General features: G+C 45.4%; 1 protein-coding gene and 1 pseudogene across 4 annotated transcripts in view; both read left to right on the forward strand.

Moving 5' to 3' along the window:
- The window catches only part of LOC311121746 (rho guanine nucleotide exchange factor 1-like), a 40,699-nt gene extending 22,262 nt beyond the window's left edge, over positions 1-18,437 (forward strand). For 2 of the 3 annotated variants that reach the window (XM_084157997.1, XM_084157998.1), the window contains exons 9-28: positions 1,221-1,329; positions 1,470-1,560; positions 1,882-1,914; positions 3,250-3,459; positions 3,568-3,694; positions 6,669-6,865; positions 7,540-7,686; positions 8,409-8,488; positions 8,880-9,120; positions 9,319-9,419; positions 9,517-9,591; positions 9,713-9,788; positions 9,990-10,157; positions 10,662-10,749; positions 10,911-11,024; positions 11,323-11,384; positions 11,537-11,683; positions 11,779-12,020; positions 14,060-14,163; positions 14,436-18,437. In XM_084157997.1, the coding sequence (XP_084014123.1) occupies positions 1,221-1,329; positions 1,470-1,560; positions 1,882-1,914; positions 3,250-3,459; positions 3,568-3,694; positions 6,669-6,865; positions 7,540-7,686; positions 8,409-8,488; positions 8,880-9,120; positions 9,319-9,419; positions 9,517-9,591; positions 9,713-9,788; positions 9,990-10,157; positions 10,662-10,749; positions 10,911-11,024; positions 11,323-11,384; positions 11,537-11,683; positions 11,779-12,020; positions 14,060-14,131 (2,380 nt within the window). In that variant the 3' untranslated portion in view covers positions 14,132-14,163; positions 14,436-18,437. The remainder of the gene's footprint in view (positions 1-1,220; positions 1,330-1,469; positions 1,561-1,881; positions 1,915-3,249; positions 3,460-3,567; positions 3,695-6,668; positions 6,866-7,539; positions 7,687-8,408; positions 8,489-8,879; positions 9,121-9,318; positions 9,420-9,516; positions 9,592-9,712; positions 9,789-9,989; positions 10,158-10,661; positions 10,750-10,910; positions 11,025-11,322; positions 11,385-11,536; positions 11,684-11,778; positions 12,021-14,059; positions 14,164-14,435) is intronic. The other variant, XM_084157999.1, reaches the window with a different exon arrangement.
- LOC311107954 (B-cell antigen receptor complex-associated protein alpha chain-like) lies at positions 16,169-21,217 on the forward strand (annotated as a pseudogene). Its single transcript, XR_014615275.1, has 5 exons — positions 16,169-16,248; positions 19,401-19,805; positions 20,533-20,648; positions 20,882-20,944; positions 21,086-21,217. The product of XR_014615275.1 is annotated as a B-cell antigen receptor complex-associated protein alpha chain-like (transcript).
- Positions 21,218-21,624: the final 407 nt, after the last annotated feature.

The raw sequence follows: 21,624 nt of genomic DNA on the forward strand, positions 1-21,624 counted from the left end.
CCTCCTCAATTAGTTTGTTTTGCTCTATAGTTGTACGTTGTGCAGGCTTCAGTACTATAGTTGTACGTTGTGCAGAATTCAGTACTATAGTTGTACGTTGTGTAGTCTTCAGTACTATAGTTGTACGTTGTGCAGTCTTCAGTACTATAGTTGTACGTTGTGTAGTCTTCAGTACTATAGTTGTACGTTGTGCAGTCTTCAGTACTATAGTTGTACGTTGTGTAGTCTTCAGTACTATAGTTGTACGTTGTGTAGTCTTCAGTACTATAGTTGTACGTTGTGTAGTCTTCAGTACTATAGTTGTACGTTGTGCAGAATTCAGTACTATAGTTGTACGTTGTGTAGTCTTCAGTACTATAGTTGTACGTTGTGCAGTCTTCAGTACTATAGTTGTACGTTGTGTAGTCTTCAGTACTATAGTTGTACGTTGTGCAGTCTTCAGTACTATAGTTGTACGTTGTGTAGTCTTCAGTACTATAGTTGTACGTTGTGTAGTCTTCAGTACTATAGTTGTACGTTGTGTAGTCTTCAGTACTATAGTTGTACGTTGTGCAGGCTTCAGTACTATAGTTGTACGTTGTGTAGTCTTCAGCACTATAGTTGTACGTTGTGCAGTCTTCAGTACTATAGTTGTACGTTGTGCAGGCTTCAGTACTATAGTTGTACGTTGTGCAGTCTTCAGCACTATAGTTGTACGTTGTGCAGTCTTCAGCACTATAGTTGTACGTTGTGCAGGCTTCAGTACTATAGTTGTACGTTGTGCAGTCTTCAGCACTATAGTTGTACATTGTGCAGAATTCAGTACTATAGTTGCATTACTTTGACATAAATGGCATTCTGTAGCTGATGTAGACTGACTTGGTTTATGGTCTTGCCTCAGTTTGAGAAGCTCTTGCATTTTCCCTCTCAAGCTCCTCCTCTTTCTCCTCCTCCTCCTCTCTGGTAAACTTCCAACTCTCCACCTAGTATCACCCCATCCTTTCTCCATCCTTTCTCATATTCCAACCCAAACCCTTTTCTCATCTCAATCCCACCCCTACTCTCCCTCTTTCACGCTTTTTATTTTTATTTACAGCTCATGCTTTAGCATCCTTTATAATAGTTTATCATTACTGTTTATTTCTATTGCAATGTCAATATATATGCATTTATACAGTATGTACTTTCATCACCACTAACTTTACAGAGATCGCTCTCTCTCCCTCTCTCTCGTCCTCCAGTTCGTCCATCTTTGCAGCAGTGGCCTTCTACATGAAGCACCTAGGAGTGAAGTCCAGAGTATCTGACAGTAAGAAGTCCAGAGGCTTCTTCAGGAGACCCCTTGGGAAGGTGAGACTGTCTGTTGGTTTGCAGCTAGCTGGACTCCACGGTCCACGGTCCATACCACACACCAACCTATCCAGTATTATTGGACTGTTCTTGTCATAATGCGCTCTCTCTTTTTCTCTCTCCGTCCATCTCCCTTTCAGAGTAAGAAGAGTGAGGAGTCCACTAAATCCAAACAGAAGGGGGGTTTTCCCAACATCCTCAGCGCCGCTGGTGGCTGGATTGCTGGCAGCAGTACGTACCAGCAGTGTCATAATATGAGATGAGATTGTACTTTATCAATACCCAAGGGGAAATTAGTTTGTCTTCATTAAATAGTTAAAAAAACAATACAAATACTTACAATAAATACATACTGTATACACTACTAAATACATATGCATACTGAAGGTACAGAGAAACAGAATGGATGACATAGTAAAAGCTATGTCAGGTGTTTGATTATCGATCGCCATCCAAAAGTGGGTCTACCAGAATGACCATAGTGCCTGTATAAGCCAAAGTCATTGTAGAATTAAAAAGAACCCGTTGTCTTGCCCTGTGTTCTTCTTTCAGCTGAGGTCAAACTTCCTAAAGTGGAGGCTGAAGGTACCACCGTCTGGCTCTTGCATCTCCTCTTCCCCACCCCTTTATCTCTAGAATGGTCTAGTCCTTACTAATCAACCCCAATGCATGCATGCATGTTTGCATGTACCAAATCAAACCTGGAAGGGGATCCGAGGGGAATGCCAAGTTTTTGATTTGTTGACTTGCTTTTTTGCCTGTAGGTGTAGATTCTGTGGCATGATCTGTAATCACTGGTGTTTTGATAGATGGACTGACCACACACACATATACACACACACTAGAGCAGAGACGATAAACCGATTTTGCTAAACAACGTTCCTGTAGATGGTTCTAAAACCATTATATGGTCAACAGTAACAGCCTATGCATTATGTTGTGTCCTGCAGAAATTGTGACGTTTGGTGCAACTTTGAAATTTGACGTTTGGAGAAACGCGGATAAACATCAGAATCTGATGCCAAATTGGTAAAACCGTGAGATCTTGTTGTACATCAAGTAGCCCAGGCCTAGCGCTGGAAAGTTTTTGTAGGACATTAGCCTACATTTACTGATAGATTAATAAATTAGCCTACATGGCTATAGCAACAATATCACTAGTTAAGTGTTTTGAGTTCCCACTTCCTCATGTGGTGAATAATATAGCCTATAGGCCAATATGCACAAAGAGGTCGACAAATTCTCTGAAGAGCCAGAAATAAATCTGATAATACTGGATCTTATTTTGACAGGTTGCACATCAAAATATAAATCATGCATTCCCTGGATATGTTAGATGAAACAGCTTACTTTTTAAATATTAGGCTACCATCTCAGTTGACTTACTTGGCACTGGAAAAAAATTGTCTAGAGCCCTGCCGATAATGTAAAGTAACCTAACTGCCCCTTTAAAACGTTTTGTTTTATAGATGTAGGCTATTTATTGTTATCGAGCAAAATAGTTAGATTTATCACGATATCACTTTTTGTCCATCTTGCCCAGCTCTAGCACCTCCCCCAAACATGATTTATCATTATCAAAAAAAGGGGTCAATTTATCACCCTATGGATTTTTGTCCATCTCTCCCAGCTCTCACACACACGCACATACACACACAAACACACACGGTCAGTCTGTCGTAGGGTTGTGAACGTAGGTGCTAAACTGTCCCAACCCTGAGAATGATTAACCCACCTCTCTCACCACAGATCCACTGATTGCCCTATACTCATCCTGTCTGTCTGTCTCTGTCTGTCTGTTTGTCTCACAATCTCATGGTCTCTCTCATAGAAATGCCTCTGACTGTTTTGACTCTTTTTTTCCCTTCTCAATGTCATCCCTTTTACCATCTATTTCTCTACCTTCCCTCTCTCTCTCAGTGGATAAAGAGAAGGTGAATCAGGAGCGTAAGGCTTCCAGCGGCCTCGCCCCCTCTCGAGGCTCCTCCGCCCCTGATGCCGCCCCTCCAGCATTAAACAGGAAGTCTGTTTCCACAGGATCCGCCCCCCATCAGGGGTCGGAGGTCAGCGAGGGTTCAGGGGTCCACATCAGTGTGACCTCCAGCCCAGACTTCTCCCACAGCGAGATAGGTAAGGCTGATTGGACGGATACATGGTAGCATAGCAACACCCAACCTAACTAAGGGTGTATTCAGTGAGGTGAATCTGAAATGTATGTTTTCTTCTCTCCTCTCCCAGGTCTGTTCAACAGCCGTTCGGACCCCCAGTTGGTGGCGGAGGGGGGCGAGGTGTCCCCCGCGGGGCTGGCAGGGGAGCCCCCCTCACCCAATGAACTCCCCCCGGAGGAAAACCTGGACAAAGACAGGTGAGAGAGAGAGGTAGTGAGGGAGAGGGAGAAATAGAGGAAGAGCGAGGTAAAGAGACAGGGTGGGAAGGGGGAGAAAATGGGATAGATAAGATGTATAAGACCAACATAAACCCAACACTATTAGGTATAGTTGAACATAGTCAAACATTTAAAAAAGGTTAGGGGTCAGTGGCCATGCTAAGGCTGAGGGAGCGTGGTAAAACTCCCTCAGTGTCTCCGTCCGTCCCTGCTGTGTACTGTGCTACCTAGCCTACCTACCACACCTTACTGCTGCCATGCCCTGCCCTGCCGGCAGCTCCATGTAGCTAACATCGCTAAGACCCACCCAGCATTTGGAGATGGACCCTTACTGTGGCTACAGGGACCTGGTCTTCCCCTCCAGCCCCCCCCCCCCAACCCCATCCTCCTCCCTTCTCCTCTACCCCAAATCTTTTGTTGTGTTTTCTTGTACTCCACTTTCTTTCACTCTTTTTGTGTCCATCATTATTCTTGTTTGTGTTTGCTACTTCCAAAGCACCCACTATGCTGTCTCCTTGTTTGTGCGATGCTGACTCTGCTCAGTTGTTGAGAGCAAGTTGTTAAGTGTACAATAGTTAACATTGTACTGCAGTGTGCCATATCTTCTGTGTGTGTGCAGGCTAGACTCAAGTACCAAAGTTGGGGAAAGCTGTTATAACGTTGTTGTTATGTTGTCTGGGGTTTTGTGTCTGTCTTTTTGAGTTGGCCATTCATTGTGCTATATTTGGTTTGTACAGCATTGTATCTCTACAGGCTTAAGTGCATTAACTTGGCTTTTACTTTGCTTCAGTCGTGCGGTCCAGCTTTGGATTTGTCTGTTGTCGGCTTTATCCCAGTCCTACTGTAAGTCAAGCAGTGAGGTCTGGTTCGCTTTCATGTCTGTTGTTTACAGAAGGCATCTGTGTGTGTTGTTTTATGGGGATCTCCTCTGTTCTGTTGTCCAGTCGTCACAGGGCTTCATGTGGTACCATGTTCAGGACAGCAGACTTCTTATGTTTGTGGGCGTGCTTTGCTCTCTGTGGTTTTAACATGCTTTCAGTGCTGTTAGCCTCCGTCCGTGTGCTGCAGCGGTTGATGGGGGAGTTGGAGGTTGTAGAAAGGGTGTGTGTTACTGTTGAGTGGTTGTGGTGGTTATGTAACTGTGGTGTCCCGTGTTTTTACAGACGCAAGACAAGGTGGGTTTCTACATCTCTGCGACAGGGATACGGACACACACTGGGCCTCATTGATAACACACTCCATCCTACATTACTGTACACACACACACACACACACACACACACACACACACACACACACACACACACACACACAGTATCATGTCAGACCAACATACAGCCACAATAATGGAAACATATTATAGAAATTCTCACACACACACACACTCACTGACTGCATAGCTAAGTATTGTTTATCCTGCACCTTGAAGTGAAGTCAGTGGGCTGTGATGTTAGATAACAATAGTCTTCTTGTCAGTGTGTACCATGTGTGAGATTGGAGAGCTGATAAGCCCAAATTTTTGTCATTAACATTGCATAATTGAATGGCCTTGGTACACAGACGCACTGAGATGTTACTAATGACCGTTTTCTTAACTAAATGCAATAGTGTTGAAGTAGATGGGCTTCCAATGTGTTTCTAATAGGGCTCCTGAGTCTATCCATCCATTCTGTCACATCTCTTATGTGCTTCCTTTTGATCCTCTACATTCCTTTGACATCACATTGACTTCCTCTGTAATGGTTCTCCTGCTTGGGTCCATTTTATCCTAATATCTCCCGTCTTCATTGTTGACTCGGTACTCTTTGGTTTGGTCATCTGGTACCATTTCCTTGTTGTTCCTGTACTCCTCACTCCATCTGTCTCTCTACTTCCTCCTTATACCACCTTCCTCCTTGTATTTTCCTGCCCACTTGCTCTCCTCTCGCTCTCCTCTCTTCCTTCCCTCTATGTACTCTCCTCCTCCCTCCCTACCTCCCTCCCCAGGCGTGTGGGACGCAGTGAGAGTGCTCGTGTGGACAGACATTCCTCCCGTCGCCGTGGCTCCTCCCGGGCCAAACAGTCGCGTTCCCGTAGCGACGTGGACCTGCAAGCCGCCGCCGCCACAGCAGCACACTCCTCCCCGACCTCTCCCCACCCCTCGTAAGGCAGACCCCCTACCCCCCTTCTCTCACAGGGGGAGAGAGAGGAGCACAGCCACAGACGGACATAGTCACTGATGGACAGGCAGACTGATTGATTGACTATACTAACTGATGGACAGGCAGGCTGACTGATTGACTATACTAACTGATGGACAGGCAGGCTGACTGATTGACTATACTAACTGATGGACAGGCAGGCTGACTGACTATACTAACTGATGGACAGGCAGGCTGACTGATTGACTATACTAACTGATGGACAGGCAGGCTGACTGACTGACTATAGTAACTGATGGACAGGCAGGCTGACTGATTGACTATACTAACTGATGGACAGGCAGACAGACAGACTCATTGACATTACTGACCAACTAACTTTGCTTTACTGACTGTCTGATGTCTGACTATAAAACCGAAAGACACACCGTTAATCTAGCAGACTGAGTGAGAGTGAATGGAGGGTTCTTACACTGTGTCCCCAGTAGCTTTATTAAGACAGGAAGAGATCAATGCTGAGTGACACATCTAGACTGGAGGAGGAGGGTCAGAGCCAGAGCTAGTGTCTTAGAGTCAGGGCTACAGTACTAACTGTAACTAAGTGCAATGTTAATGCTGTTTGTAGATTATGTAGACTTTGAACCAGCCAATAGCCTACTGTCCCAATCCAAATGCTTCTCAACCCAAGCAGATTTTCTAGCTTTACGTTAGATGAAGCTTCTCTAGCTTCTCATTCGTTTCATATTATCGCCCCATACCCCTTATACCTCCCCTCTCTCCTCCTCCTCTGTCCTCCTCCTCTCTTCCATCAGTGTTGATGAAGGGGTGTTACTCCTCGAGGGTGCGCTCCCAGGTCTTTCCCTCTCTGGCCCCACCCCCCAGCAGGAGGAACAGGACCCTCGCCTCCTGGAGCTGGAGCAGGACCCGCCCAACTGGAGAGAACACACCCCCCCAGACACCCTCAAAGATCTCAGCAAGAAGGAGACCAAGAGACAGGAGGTCATCAACGGTGAGGAGGGATGGGGGGATGGAGGGATCCAGCCAACGGTGAGGAGGGATGGGGGGATGGAGGGATCCAGCCAACGGTGAGGGGGGATGGGGGGATGGAGGGATCCAGCCAACGGTGAGGAGGGATGGGGGGATGGAGGGATCCAGCCAACGGTGAGGAGGGATGGGGGGATGGAGGGATCCAGCCAACGGTGAGGAGGGATGGGGGGATGGAGGGATCCAGCCAACGGTGAGGAGGGATGGGGGGGATGGAGGGATCCAGCCAACGGTGAGGAGGGATGGGGGGATGGAGGGATCCAGCCAACGGTGAGGAGGGATGGGGGGATGGAGGGATCCAGCCAACGGTGAGGAGGGATGGGGGGGATGGAGGGATCCAGCCAACGGTGAGGAGGGATGGGGGGATGGAGGGATCCAGCCAACGGTGAGGAGGGATGGGGGGGATGGAGGGATCCAGCCAACGGTGAGGAGGGATGGGGGGGATGGAGGGATCCAGCCAACGGTGAGGAGGGATGGGGGGGATGGAGGGATCCAGCCAACGGAGGAGGAAAGAAACAATGGTTTAGAAATAATTGCAGTGTAACATTGAGCTGCTGGTCATCTGAAGCAAAATATTGTGAATGAATTGCCACTAGACTAACCCCCCTCTCTCTCCCTTCCTCTCTCTCTCTCTCTCAGAGTTGTTTGCGACGGAGCATGCCCACGTGCGCATGCTGAGTGTTCTGCAGACAGTGTTCTGGAAGCCTCTGGAGAGAGAGGAACTCATGACCACCACAGAGCTGGCCACCATCTTCCCCAGCCTGGACGAGATCATAGACATGCACTGTGAGTACGGTCCCACCGCTGCTTGACCGTAGTATGACCGTAACCCCCACAACAGTACGACCGCAATACCCCTGACATACAACCACACATACACAGTATGACCACATTACTGCCGCTGCATGACTGTGACCGTTACCTGACAACAGCACTTCTACAGTTCTGATGCTGGCTGAAGTCAGTCGGACCACTGTAAATTGTAGGGCTGGGAATTGCCAAGGACCTCGCGATACGATATTACCACGATACTTAGGTGCCGATACGATATGGATTGCGATTCTCACGATTCTTTATGTATTGCGATTCGATACTGTGATTCTATTGTGATTCCATGTTCCAAACATATTGCTCACCATATGTCTGCTGCAGAGGGACAGAGAGAGCCATGAGAAAACAAGTTTTGATCAGTCATGGAAATAAAAGTGCTGAAAACAAATTGGCTCCTTATTTAAAAAGAAGACTGAGAACAAGCTATGAAGGGAAAATACTGGAACTTTGGTGCAACTAGCGCAAAAATAATATTGCGATACTGTCAAAATGATACGATATATCTTCCAAAGTTATATCCTGATATATAACTGTATCCATATTTTTCCCTCATCACTAGTAAATTAACCCTAGTGTAACTGTAACCAAACTGTAAATTGACCTCAGTCTGACCATAATAACCCAACCATAAGTCTACCCCAGTCCAACCGCTGTGCTCCCTGTGTGTTTCTGTGCAGATGCTTTCTATGAGCACCTGAAGAAGCTGCGTCAGCACAATTTCATCGTCAAGGCCATCGGAACCACGTTACTCAACAGGGTAAAGAACAGGTCACCTTCCATCACCCCCCTGTCTGTGCCCCTCACCCTCACTCCCCTCTCTCTGTGCCCCTCACCCCATCTCAGCCTAACCCCCTCATCCCTTATTTGAGGTGGATAGTTAGGGAAATGGATCCCTGAAGAAAGCTTTTCATCTCTCCCTCTCTCTCTCTCTCTCCTCTTCTCTTCTCTTCTCTTCTCTTCTCTTCTCTTCTCTTCTCTTCTCTTCTCTTCTCTTCTCTTCTCTTCTCTTCTCTTCTCTTCTCTTCTCTTCTCTTCTCTTCTCTTCTCTTCTCTTCTCTTCTCTTCTCTTCTCTTCTCTTCTCTTCTCTTCTCTTCTCTTCTCTTCTCTTCTCTTCTCTTCTCTTCTCTTTCTCTCCCTCTCTGTCTAGTTTGGAGGGACGGAGGGTGAGTGGTTTCAGAAGCTGACGTCTAGGTTCTGTAGTCACCAGACGTGGGCCCTGGAACAGCTGAAGATCAGACAGAAGAAAGACCCCCGTTTCAACGCCTTCATACTGGAGGCAGAGAGTAGGCCTCAGTGTCGTAGGCTGCAGCTGAAGGACATCATCCCCACTGAGATGCAGAGGCTCACCAAATACCCCCTACTGCTGGAAAACATCGCCAAGTGCACAGGTCTGTGTGTGTCCTTCCCTGCTCTCATTTAGATAAACAGACTATGCACAGGTCTGTGTGTGTCCTTCCCTGCTCTCATTTAGATAAACAGACTATGCACAGGTCTGTGTGTGTCCTTCCCTGCTCTCATTTAGATAAACAGACTATGCACAGGTCTGTGTGTGTGTGTTGTGACATGTGTTGTGTGTATTCCTGTAGAGGACACCTTGGAGAAGGAGAGTATCCAGCAGAGTGCAGAGTGCTGTAGGAAGATCCTCAACCACGTCAACGAGGAGGTCAAACAGATGGAGAACCTGCTGGTGAGATACACACACACACACACACACACACAAACCATCTACTAATATTATTATAAGTGTCTGAGGGAAAGTATAAATGATTTCTCTCTCCCTCCAGACACTGAAAGACTACCAGCGCAGGCTGGACACCTCAGGACTGAAGCCCAGTAACGAGCTGTACCTGGAATACAAGGTGAATGACAATAGTGTGGGCTTGTAGTGTGGTCACTGTCCAGTGCTCTTCATGCTATCCTTTCTACAGGTGTCCTGTTCTCTCATTCTTTATCACTCTCTATCGATCTCTGCTCTCTCAGAACCTTGACCTGGCCCAGAGAAGGATGATCTATGAGGGGCCTCTGACCTGGAGAGTGACCAAGGAGAAAACTTTAGGTGCTGTATCAACTCTACTAACATTAGTTTGTTTATTTATCTACCAATTCAGTCTGTCTGACTTTCATTTTGCACAAACCCAAACTGTTGTTCTTCTAGTATTTACTCCTTTCCTCCCTGCCCCACTCTCCTCCTCTCTCCTCCCCTTCTCAACAACTCCTCTCCCTACTCCTCCCTTCTCTGTTCCTCTCCCCCTCTCAGACGTGCAGTGTGTGTTGCTGGGGGACCTGTTGGTGCTGTTACAGAAGCAGGATGATAAGATGGTGTTGAAGTGTCAGAGTAAAAGTAACATTGCTGTTCAGGAGGGCAAGCAGATGCTCAGCCCTATCATCAAACTAGACTCTGCCTTCCTCCGAGAGGTGGCCACAGGTGAGACACACATTTTAAATACTTATTTTGACTCCACAAATCACATTACAGTCCAGAAGGATTCAAACATTTCAAAAGTCACAGATACATGGACACACATAGCGTCAGAAATGGTGTCAAAGCACCTTCTTCTCCATACAGCTAGGCTACACCAGATTCGCCGACAAAGAGCAGTACCTTGCTAGCTGCTTTGCCTTTTTCCTATGCAGCAGTCTGAAGGCCATGCACTGTCAGCCTATGTACACGGCCCAACGCTGTTCAGGCATGACTCAAGGGGCTGGTATTTCAGAAACTTGACAGCACAGGGTCTGATCCATGTAAGAGTCAAAAGAGCAACACACTTCCAAAATGAGCACCTGTCTCCGGCCTCCCCCCACAACAACAATACCTGCCATATTTGGTATACAAGAAAACACAACATCATCAACATCAAACTGCGCACACACAAACACCTTGCAGGAATATGTCAGCTAAATCCCCCTCTCTTTTCTCTCCGTCTGTCAGATCGTAAGGCCTTCTACGTGATCTTCACCTGGGACAGCGGGGCTCAGATCTACGAACTGGTGGCTCAATCTGTCGGGGAGAGGAAGAAGTGAGTGTCGGAGAGGAGGAGAGAAGGGTTTGGGAAGGGGATTGAGAAGGGAGGGGAGAGGGAGAAGTGAGTGTGGGAGAGGAGAGAGGAGGAGATATGGAAGATATGAAGGTAAAGACAAAGCACCAAGTGTAGTGGTGATGTGGGTTTGTTGTGTGAAGCTGGACAGATGTGATCAAGACGGCGGTAGATGAGCTGAAGAAGAAAGGACCTCCGCCTGACCTGAAGAGAGGAAACAGCATCCTAACTGGAGGAAACCCATACAGCCCCACCACGTGAGTCAACACAGCTCTGAGTGTGCGTGTGCGCTGTTATAAGCCAAATGTCTCCTCTGAGCACTGATCACATTTGACATTTTAGTCATTTAGTAGACACTCTTATCCAGAGTGACTTAAAGGAGCAATTAGGTTTAAGCGCCTTGCTCAAGGGTACATGGACAGATTTTTCACGTAGTCAGCTTGGGGATTCGAACCAGCGACCAGTCAGTTACTGGCCCAGCACTCTTAACCGCTAGCCTACCTGCCGCCGATCACATTTCTTTCTCTCCTCTTTCTCGCTTTCTCTTTCTTTCAGGTTTCTTCAACCCCCTCTCAGCCCCACAGAAAATGGAGGAGACTCGTTGAAAAACAGCATTGGTGAGAACAGACAACAAAGCAACTCTTTCAAGCCATTGAGCTTATAGGTGTTGGCAATGTAGTTGTTAATGGTGTTATTACTAATGTTTATTTATTTCGTTTTTACTGTTACTGAATTACTACCAAGACTGTTGCTGTGTCTGTGTCTATAGAAAGAGATAAGGACAGCCTGACTGATGAGATTAAGTCTGTGGACTCTCGTCATTCGCTGATTGATTACCTCTTGGACAAAGGCTTTGACTTGATTGGCCACAGCAACAGCGATCAGGTGAAAGTGGCCAATAGCGCGTTAAACGAAGGTGAGTGGGTTTATTTGATTTGTCCAAGCTGTTACCATTTTCATGTTCCTCTTACTGTCATGTCGTAAATCAACTCTTCCTGTCTCCTCCCACAGTCATGTCTCTCAAGAGGTTATTGGTTGGCAGCATCAGCCTATCAGAGGACTCACAGCTTGATGAGGAGAATGGAAGGGAGGGGCCAGAGAGCCAGGACCAAGGACTGGAAGGGGAGGAGGGAGGAGGAGGAGGAGGAGGAGAGGATGGGGGGATCAGTGCTCCCCTGGTTCTGTCCCAGGAGAGGATGGAGGAGGTGCGCCGGAAACTGCAGAGTCTGGAGGTACAGCTGAAGAGACTACAGGTGAGAGAACGAGGGATGACAGGAAGGAAGGAAGGAAGGAAGGAAGGAAGGAAGGAAGGAAGGAAGGAAGGAGATGGAAGCAAGGAAGGAGATGGAAGCAAGGAGAGATGAGTGGGAGAAAGAGAGTTGTAGAGGGTTGAGTAATGGGGTTGCAAAGGATGACTGAAGCATAAAAGGAGGGAGCCAAGGAGGACAGATGGGGACTAACAGCAGCACAGAAGAGAAAGATACAGTGAGGGAAAGAGGTATTTGATCCCCTGCTGATTTTGTACGTTTGCCCACTGACAAAGACATGATCAGTCTATAATTTTAATGGTAGGTTTATTTGGACAGTGAGAGACAGAATAACAACAAACAAATCCAGAAAAACGCATGTCAAAAATGTTATAAATTGATTTGCATTTAAATAAGGGAAATAAGTATTTGACCCCTCTGCAAAACATGACTTAGTACTTGGTGGCAAAACCCTTGTTGGCAATCACAGAGGTCAGACGTTTCTTGTAGTTGACCACCAGGTTTGCACACATCTCAGGAGGGATTCTGTCCCACTCCTCTTTGCAGATCTTCTCCAAGTCATTAAGGTTTCGAGGCTGACGTTTGGCAACTCGAACCTTCAGCTCCCTCCACAGATTTTCTATGAGATTAAGGTCTGGAGACTGGCTAGGACACTCCAGGACCTTAATGTGCTTCTTCTTGAGCCACTCCTTTGTTGCCTTGGCCGTGTGTTTTGGGTCATTGTCATGCTGGAATACCCATCCACGACCCATTTTCAATGCCCTGGCTGAGGGAAGGAGGTTCTCAACCAAGATTTGACGGTACATGGCCCCGTCCATCGTCCCTTTGATGCGGTGAAGTTGTCCTGTTTCCTTAGCAGAAAAACACCCCCAAAGCATAATGTTTCCACCTCCCATGTTTGACGGTGGGGATGGTGTTCTTGAGGTCATAGGCAGCATTCCTCCTCCTCCAAACACGGCGAGTTGAGTTGATGCCAAAGAGCTCGATTTTGGTCTCATCTGACCACAACACTTTCACCCAGTTCTCCTCTGAATCATTCAGATGTTCATTGGCAAACTTCAGACGGCCCTGTATATGTCCTTTCTTGAGCAGGGGGACCTTGCGGGCACTGCAGGATTTCAGTCCTTCACAGCGTAGTGTGTTACCAATTATTTTCTTGGTGACTATGGTCCCATCTGCCTTGAGATCATTGACAAGATCCTCCCGTGTAGTTCTGGGCTGATTCCTCACCGTTCTCATGATCATTGCAACTCCACGAGGTGAGATCTTGCATGGAGCCCCAGGCTGAGGGAGATTTACTTCTATTTGCGAATAATCGCTTGGCGATGGTCTTGTAGCCCATTCCAGCCTTGTGTAGGTCTACAATCTAGTCCCTGACATCCTTGGAGAGCTCTTTGGTCTTGGCCATGGTGGAGAGTTTGGAATCTGATTAATTGATTGCTTCTGTGGACAGGTGTCTTTTATACAGGTAAGAAGCTGAGATTAGGAGCACTCCCTTTAAGAGTGTGCTCCTAATCTCAGCTCGTTACCTGTATAAAAGACACCTGGGAGCCAGAAATCTTTCTGATTGAGAGGGGGTCAAATACTTATTTCCCTCATTAAAATGCAAATCAATTTATAACATTTTTGACATGCGTTTTTCTGGATTTTTTTGTTGTTATTCTGTCTCTCACTGTTCAAATAAACCTACCATTAAAATTATAGACTGATCATTTCTTTGTCAGTGGGCAAACGTACAAAATCAGCAGGGGATCAAATACTTTTTTCCCTCACTGTAGAGAAAATCACTTCACCAGGGCTTGTGCTGCTCTGCTGCTATTGTCACTGAAATTGCTATGTGAAATTGAAGTTCTGGGACAATGGCCTTTGTCTACAGCTAACTATGTGATGTCACAAGAGCACCGACCAAAAGGGAGAGAAGATTATGAAAGGAAGGGATGGCAGAGACTGAGGGGTGGTGTGTGTGTGTGTGTGCGTCTGTGTGTGCTTCATTATTTAACTGTGTATTGATCTTGCTCCATCAGAGTGTTGAGGAAGAGCACCACCGGCTGCAGCAGGTCCTGTCTAAGTTCTCCCTGGAGGGAGGCAACTTCTAGTGAGATACACAGCGCCACCTTCGGGACACCAGGTGAACCTTCATATACAACCCTTTATACTGATGTCAAGTGGGAGGAGTTGCCATTTACCACTGATACAGGGTCAGATCTTTTATTATCCCTCTAGTTAAGATAAGGGTTGGGGTTAGAGTAATCTGACCTTAGGTCTGTGGTTAAGGTCAACTTCTACCTCAGGCTTTGCAATGCCATGGGTATTAATACTAGAATTGTGTCCAGGATATGTTGTCTTCTCTAATCTCACCAACTCTTTTCTTTACCCTTGTCATCTCTTGCTCTTCCTCAGATCACTGTAAGTGCTGGATTGGAGTGCTAGAGTTGCTTTTGGAGGATTGATGAATGCGTCCTGGAATTTCCTATTTACTAAACACTCTCTGTGCTCCACTGCCATGCCTGAGCCCTTGTTAAAGATTTACAGGGGGTCGCAGACAACCGCGAGGCCCTTGCAAGGCGGAGGAGGAGGGCTTTGCGCAAAGTAGTTGAGTAATGCAATGTGGGAGGTGTGTGTGTGTGTGTGTGAATATACTAGTGTGTGCAAGTGAGTGAGCGTGTGAGAGAGGGGAGTTTTGCAAACAGGTGCCAAAGATTAGAGCAGTAGTTTGCTGTGAGAGAGATGCTGCCTATGCTTATTGATTGTGAGCTGTTGCAACACACATACACACACAACAGATACTTCCCCCAGTGTATGTTCAATATATATATATATGTATTTATATAATTGCCAACTGTAGGGGTTTGGACAGTATGATAAACCCCCATGTATGCATGTCGAGAGAGATACTAGTGTCAGCCCTATAGAGGGCGATGTAGAGCTGTAGAACCAGACATAGGAACATGCTCAGGGTTGTGAAATTCTGGTAACTTTTCCAGAATTCACAGGTTTTCTCAAAATCCTGGTTGGAAGATTCCTGGAATAAGGAGGAATTATTGGAATCCTTCAACTGGGGATTTCTGGAGAAGCTGGGATTTTTGGGAAAGTTACCTGGAACTTTCCAAACCTAGACATGCTACTGCACATTTAGTGGGCCCCTATATCCAGTACATGCCAAAGTACAGCAGAGATGCACTTTTAAGTTAGTATAATCCAATTCAAGTGACCACCCATACTGAATTCCCAACATTGATTTTGATAATATTTATTACTATTATTATAATAAATAATTTATGCCATTTAGCAGACGCTTCTATCCAAAGTGACTTAGTCATGCGTGCATACCTTTTACTTATGGGGTGGTCCCGGGAATCGAACCCATTACCCTGGCGCTACAAGCACCATGCTCTACCGACTGAGCTACAAAAGACCTTTGTTTTTATAAATAGAAAAACTAAACCATGAATGAATTGAATTAACCAATGTTGTGCCATGTGTATCATAGCCAACCCCAATTGTTGAGAAGACATGTGTGTCTGTGTGTGTGTCTGTGTGTGTGTGTGTATGTGTGTTACAGTGTTCTGGAAGCAAAATGGCCTTCTTCTGTAGTTACTGTAATTAAGTTCCGTTAGAACTTTAATTATGGTCCAAACATTCATCTAGTAGCACTGGAACTGATCATGTTGTTAGGGATATAGACTGTATGTACTGCTTTTGACTTTAGCTGCCTCTCCATTGGACCCTGCTACTGTGCTGGGCCGGGCGATAGAGGGATGGACAGGAACACAGAGATGGAAGGAGAGAGGGAGAGCGGAGGACCGTTTTTAAGACTGAAGTAGGATGTAGATTAGAGATGGAGGGATACAGCAAGGAAGAGAGGAGTAAGGGAGGAGAGAAGGGGAGGCAGAAGGGCTTTTGCTTCGAAGACCAACTTGATTAGCAGCGTATTAGATGGTGATGGATGGAGATGTAGAGATGAGAAGACTTGAAGTTCAGTGTTCAATGTAATGTAGAATATGTTATAGACACAGTCAGACACACACACACACACACACACACACACACACACACACACACACACACACACACACACACACACACACACACACACTGATACTTGCATTGCGTGGGAGCCCAGTGCAGTAACAATGGTCACACAGGAGAACGGTCATCACGTGTGTGATGTCACTGGAGTCGACTTCCTGACTATAGGGCTAGTAGCTTCTCGGTAAAGAAAGGAGGGAGACGGAGGGAGACATATTGTATTATATGCTGTTGGATACGTTTTTAGTCCGATACAAAGGTTATAGTCGTCAATGGTAGCAATACCATTTTTGTGTGTATTTGTCTTCAGGAGTTGATTGTAATTATTTTTATTATTTTTATGATTTAGTTTTTAGAGTAGTGGCATTGAACTGTGGACAGAGAAACAGGCCAAAGAGAGAGCCATGTACCTGTAGATCCTCATATGAGCTGTTCATATTATCCCACTGCTTATTAGTATAGGAGAAAGTCACTTTATGCTGATTGGAGAGTGATGCCTATGTGTCTGATGCCTACAGTAAGTAGCCTTGGCTCTCTGCTTCTCCTCCATCCAAACTCCAGCGTCACATATATAGAGAGAAAACAACACAGTGGGTAGGAACTTAGACAGTAGAGGGAGATAATTATATCTAAACTTGTATGAAGACTGTGCTGTGATACATCAATCCATGCTGCTGCCCCAGACTAATGAACAAGACTTAACTGGACACTTCACAATCACACTGACATTCAAATCCTCTATTCATTACTACCACGTGTGAGCAGGGCTGCACTGTGTTGTTATAGACATGACTCACCTAGCATCACTTTCATATTGACTGGAACACAGGGGAACACATTTAGGGACAGCATGGGATGACAGTACAGTAAGATACAGAAGGATACTGAGATGAAACCCATCATTACTGGATTAAGCTACTGTTTCTATAGACCACTTCGGGAATGAAGAGAAGCGGGTCAGTGGAGTTTGGATTCAGGAATTGCAGACACGACTAGTCGTCACTCTCACCAGTGCTGTAATGACAGTTATCTTTCACGATCACTTTTGAATTATGCATTCTCGTGGCCATAGCAACCGCTCCCTTACCCCCTCCCCCAAATATGTAATTATGCAAATGTTGTTATTGATAGTTACTCAAAGAAGCAGAGGGCGAGGTTACGAGTTGTGTTGAAACTTCATTGTCTTTTTTCTTTCACCCCCCACTCCTTTCTTTTCTCGTCTTCCCCTCTCCATCACCAAGTCCACAATAATAGTCTCCATCTCTCCTTCATCCTGTCTTCCTTCTAGAAGTGGTAGAAATGTAGTCCTTACTTCCTTACTACTCTCATCACCTTTTCTTATCGCACAATTTCACTGTACGTTGCTGTGTATTTTATTTCATTTGCTTAAATGGGTCGGGAGTTGTTTTTTTTGGTGATGTTTTGTTGAGAGGAACGTATGTAATTATGTACTATACATTTGGCAACAATGGGAAAAAGAGGAAGAGACTTGCATAGCTTTTGTTTGCTCAGAAATGCCAAATGTGAGACCGCTCACTTGTATTATACAATACTGGATGGCAACAAGATAAGGTTAAACAGATTATCTCTAACTAGGGCTTTTTCACCATTGAACCACAGTAATGAGCAGGTTAAATCCTGTTATACCAGCTTAGATTAATACCTCCACCGTCACTGTAGTCTCAAGACTACTTGGCAAACGTGTGCTTACAAAGTCTCTCCACTCTCTCTCTCTCTTCCCTTTGCTTCCCCTCATGTATCCTATTTAGAAATACATAGTGGTCTACTTTATTTGTATAAAATGTATTTATAGAGAAGGGTGCCTTGTTCTGATGATCAAGCTTGTTTTTTTCCCCAAAGGGCTCTCTAGTAAACAAACACTGTTGGTTGGGGAAATGTTTGGCTGTTAAGTACCATGAAATTAACATAGAAAGAGTTGGGTGACCAACATCAAGTCTCCAGTTTCAAGTTTTAATGTCACATGCACAATTACAGTGAAATGCCTTTCTTGCAAGCTCTAAAACAACATGCATTCTAGGTTGGACCAGGAGGTTTTCCTAGTCAGGTCACATGGTCAGGAAATCCCCCCTGGCCTTAATTCTAGGTAATCCCAGGTTTCAGATAGGTGGTTTGTGGGGGATTGACTGTAGGGTGGCGGTATATGTCCTGCAGTGTCCCCTGTAACTATGCTATCTCAGGGGTATGTATGTTACAAAGTGTATTGTGTGTGTGTGTTCACCTCAGCGACTACAGGGTTTGACCAGCACCATGTTTGCTCCAGCTAGCCAGCGCTTTGTATAGAATAGGGTCTGGTCTGTCACACAGGCATCCGCCACATGTCTTATCTATAAAAAAATGAATATGCAAGATCTATACTGTGTATTTTGGCATTGATTTCATTGAGTAAGAGTCTTTAATTGTATACTTCAGAAGAAATTAGGTACGTTTTTTAAATTGTAATTTTCAGTTTTTTTAATAAATGGGGAAGAAAAACAAACTTTTTTTGTCTTTTACTGTTTTTAGTTCTAGAACACTGCAATCACTCAAGCATATATCCTGACACAGAGAGACCAACAAAAGAGGAAGGAAGGTTGTTCACAAGACAACTGGGTAGAAGTGTATAGCTGTGTTGAAAGGCACAACACTCAAAATACCATCGGACCAAAATACTTTTTATGAAGGCTTTTTATTTTCTGCAACGACTGGCAACCAATATAAAACATAGTGAAGAAGATGGTGGCCATGACATTCTTATTCCTCTGCTTCTGGGCTGGTGAGTAAGGGGCTGCTAGGATACGCTGATAAACAGTGCAGGGTAGTTAGCCTTTCAGTGCATATTCACCTTTATTTGAGATCAATTACGTTACATTGTGGCGCCAGAGTATATGTGGCGCCGGAGTATAAACCATGGTGTTTGAGTGAATTAATATGAATATTCTCAACATCCTTTGAACAGATTTCAACCCTTTAAACCATGCATTGCAACATTAAAACAATTTTCCCCCATTTTATCCCTTGGAACATGAGATTATTTGGCTGTTTGTGTGACATTATGTACATGTGAGAACACTGAGGGAGTATAATGTATTAATGTATCTGTTCTGCTCTAATGAACCGTATCTCCTACAAGAGCAGATGGTTAAGCTATCACACACTAGAATCTATACCCCACACTTATAACACTTCTCTAAATAACAAGAGATGTTAAGAGACATAATATTACAGCACTGGATTGTGTGGAGTTCTTATACTTTGTAGGCTACAGTTTCTTTATATCATCATTGTCTTGGGCCAATAGTTGGACAGATATGCTGTCAATAACTGACCTTTGATCAGTGTATCATGGGTCAACCTCATCCAACTCCTGCTGCTCTGCCTTCTAGCAGGTGTCCACGGTGACCTCAGCTGGATCCAGGTTACTCTGGAGGCAGACAGGCCCTCTCTGAGGGTGCAGCTCTCTCACACCGCCTCCCTGCAATGCTGCTACTCAGCCACAGGGGGCCCCGTGCAGATCACCTGGGTCACCCGCCTCCACATAGTCAACAGCACGGCCGGCCCGCAGCGAGTGGACCGGAGAGACGACGGTGAATGGGGTGAACTGGACGGCGGCGGGGGTCATGTGTCACACACTCATCCTGAGGGAAGTCCGTCTGAACGACTCAGGGTTGTACCAGTGTTTCCTCAACCACAGCGCCCTGTGGCCCTCATTGTACACCCACGGCACCTTCCTGCAGGTCTACAGTGAGTGTGTGTGTGTGAAGCCCTCACAGTAAGCACCCACGTCACCTTCCTTCAGGTATTGTGTGTGTAACCCTCAAAAGCTTCAGTCTAGACTGTACTCATAGTACTTTGTTGTACAGTATTTCTACTATGTGTGTGTGTGTGTGTCAGTGTGTATGTACGTGTGGGTGTCTGGGGGGATGGGGTCAAACCAGCTAAGCAATGGAGAATGCTTTGTAATCGACAAATCCAGTTAACCACTGCCCAGTCCAGTAGAATGCACCATGAATGGCAGTATCTGTTCCCTGTGGATCACGTAGATCATCTGTGATGGTCATGACAACCTGCCCACGTAAAAGTTGGGTCCCGGTAGTGCACACAGATCAGACCAGATTGCAATCCACCTAAAGCACCCAGACTTAAGTCACCAGAGAATGGCTACATTGTGTGGTAATCCCTCTGATTTAATTCAAATTACCAATGTTGAAATGATAAACAAATGCTTTGTTTATAGTTTTTCCTTGGAATGTGTGTGACATAAGGAGCATTGTTTTTTTTATTTATCTCAAAATATTCTCCTCTGTCTTGCTGCAATCTGATGCATGGTACTCTGCCCCCCCCCCCCCCCCCCCCCCCCCCCACACACATTCTCTCTTTCATTCACATCTAGCCTACATCTCACCCATGAAAGAGCAGCAGGTGAGTTCTATTCTGATGACCTTTATCTGACCCCTCTCTCCCTGCTCAGGGCCGATGGTGAAGATTCTGGACATCAGTGAAAGCACCAAGAACAGCATCCTGACGGCTGAGGGAGTGTTACTGATGGTGGTGGTGCTTCTGCATGGTACCATGATGCTCCGTAAGGTCAGAGAGGCAAGCAGGCCACCTTTTCTACTCTAATGCTAGGCTACTAGACCTAATATTCCTAATTTACTCTCATTCCAATAGTGAATTTTGTCATTTGAAAACTCTGCTTTAACCAGAAGGACTAGTATGTATGGTAATCTTACTATATGACGACAATGGGCTTTTTTTCACACCATTGTCATGAGAATTACTTAATATCATGATGTCATTAACTTCCTCTCCTTTTCAAGACGAAGAAACGAAATCAACTAAAGAAGAAAAGGGTCAAAGAGGAAGAGGAGAATATCTATGAGGTGGGTCTTGAATGAGATCCTCTCTCTGTCTTTCTGTCATAGTAACTGTTTTCACCATTCTTCTGTCAATCAAACAAGTCCTAGAAGAAGGGAAGAGGAAGTCAAACTATCATGACCTCCCTTACCTCAATCCATATACAGGGTCTAAATCTGGAGGAATGCAGTTCCACATATGATCAGATCCAGCGCTCTCTGGTGCAGGGCCCCTACCAAGATGTGGGAAACATGCTCATAGAGGAGGAGGAGGAGGAAATCTAACTGGAGAAGCCTTGAATGAGAGGGGGCAGGAAGGAGGGGGAGGAAGAGAGAGGGTGGGAGAAGAGAAGAGTCATTTGAGAGAACAGAATTGGGGTGAGGGTTTTGATAGGAATTTTCTTCAAAAGTGCTCCCCCCCATGTTTGAATTTATAGAGGTGACCTGCGTTTTCCTTGCAGCCTTTGCCTATATTTGAATCTAATTTCTTAGTGGGCCAAAAAGGCAGTAAACTACAATATCAGGGGGAATTTTGCTTTCAGTTTAGCCTTTCATTACCATTGCCAATACCTAAACATTTTATATAAATAAGAGAGATTATTTTTTCTGCATATTTGCATTTTCTACGCTTTTGTGTATGCATTGGCCAAATGTTTTTTTCTCTCCAATCTCCATAATTCAAGGCCTGAATTGTGCTTTGTAAATAA

This window comes from Coregonus lavaretus, assembly GCF_964263955.1.
Source record: "Coregonus lavaretus genome assembly, chromosome: 3".
Classification (NCBI taxonomy): Eukaryota; Metazoa; Chordata; class Actinopteri; order Salmoniformes; family Salmonidae; genus Coregonus; species Coregonus lavaretus.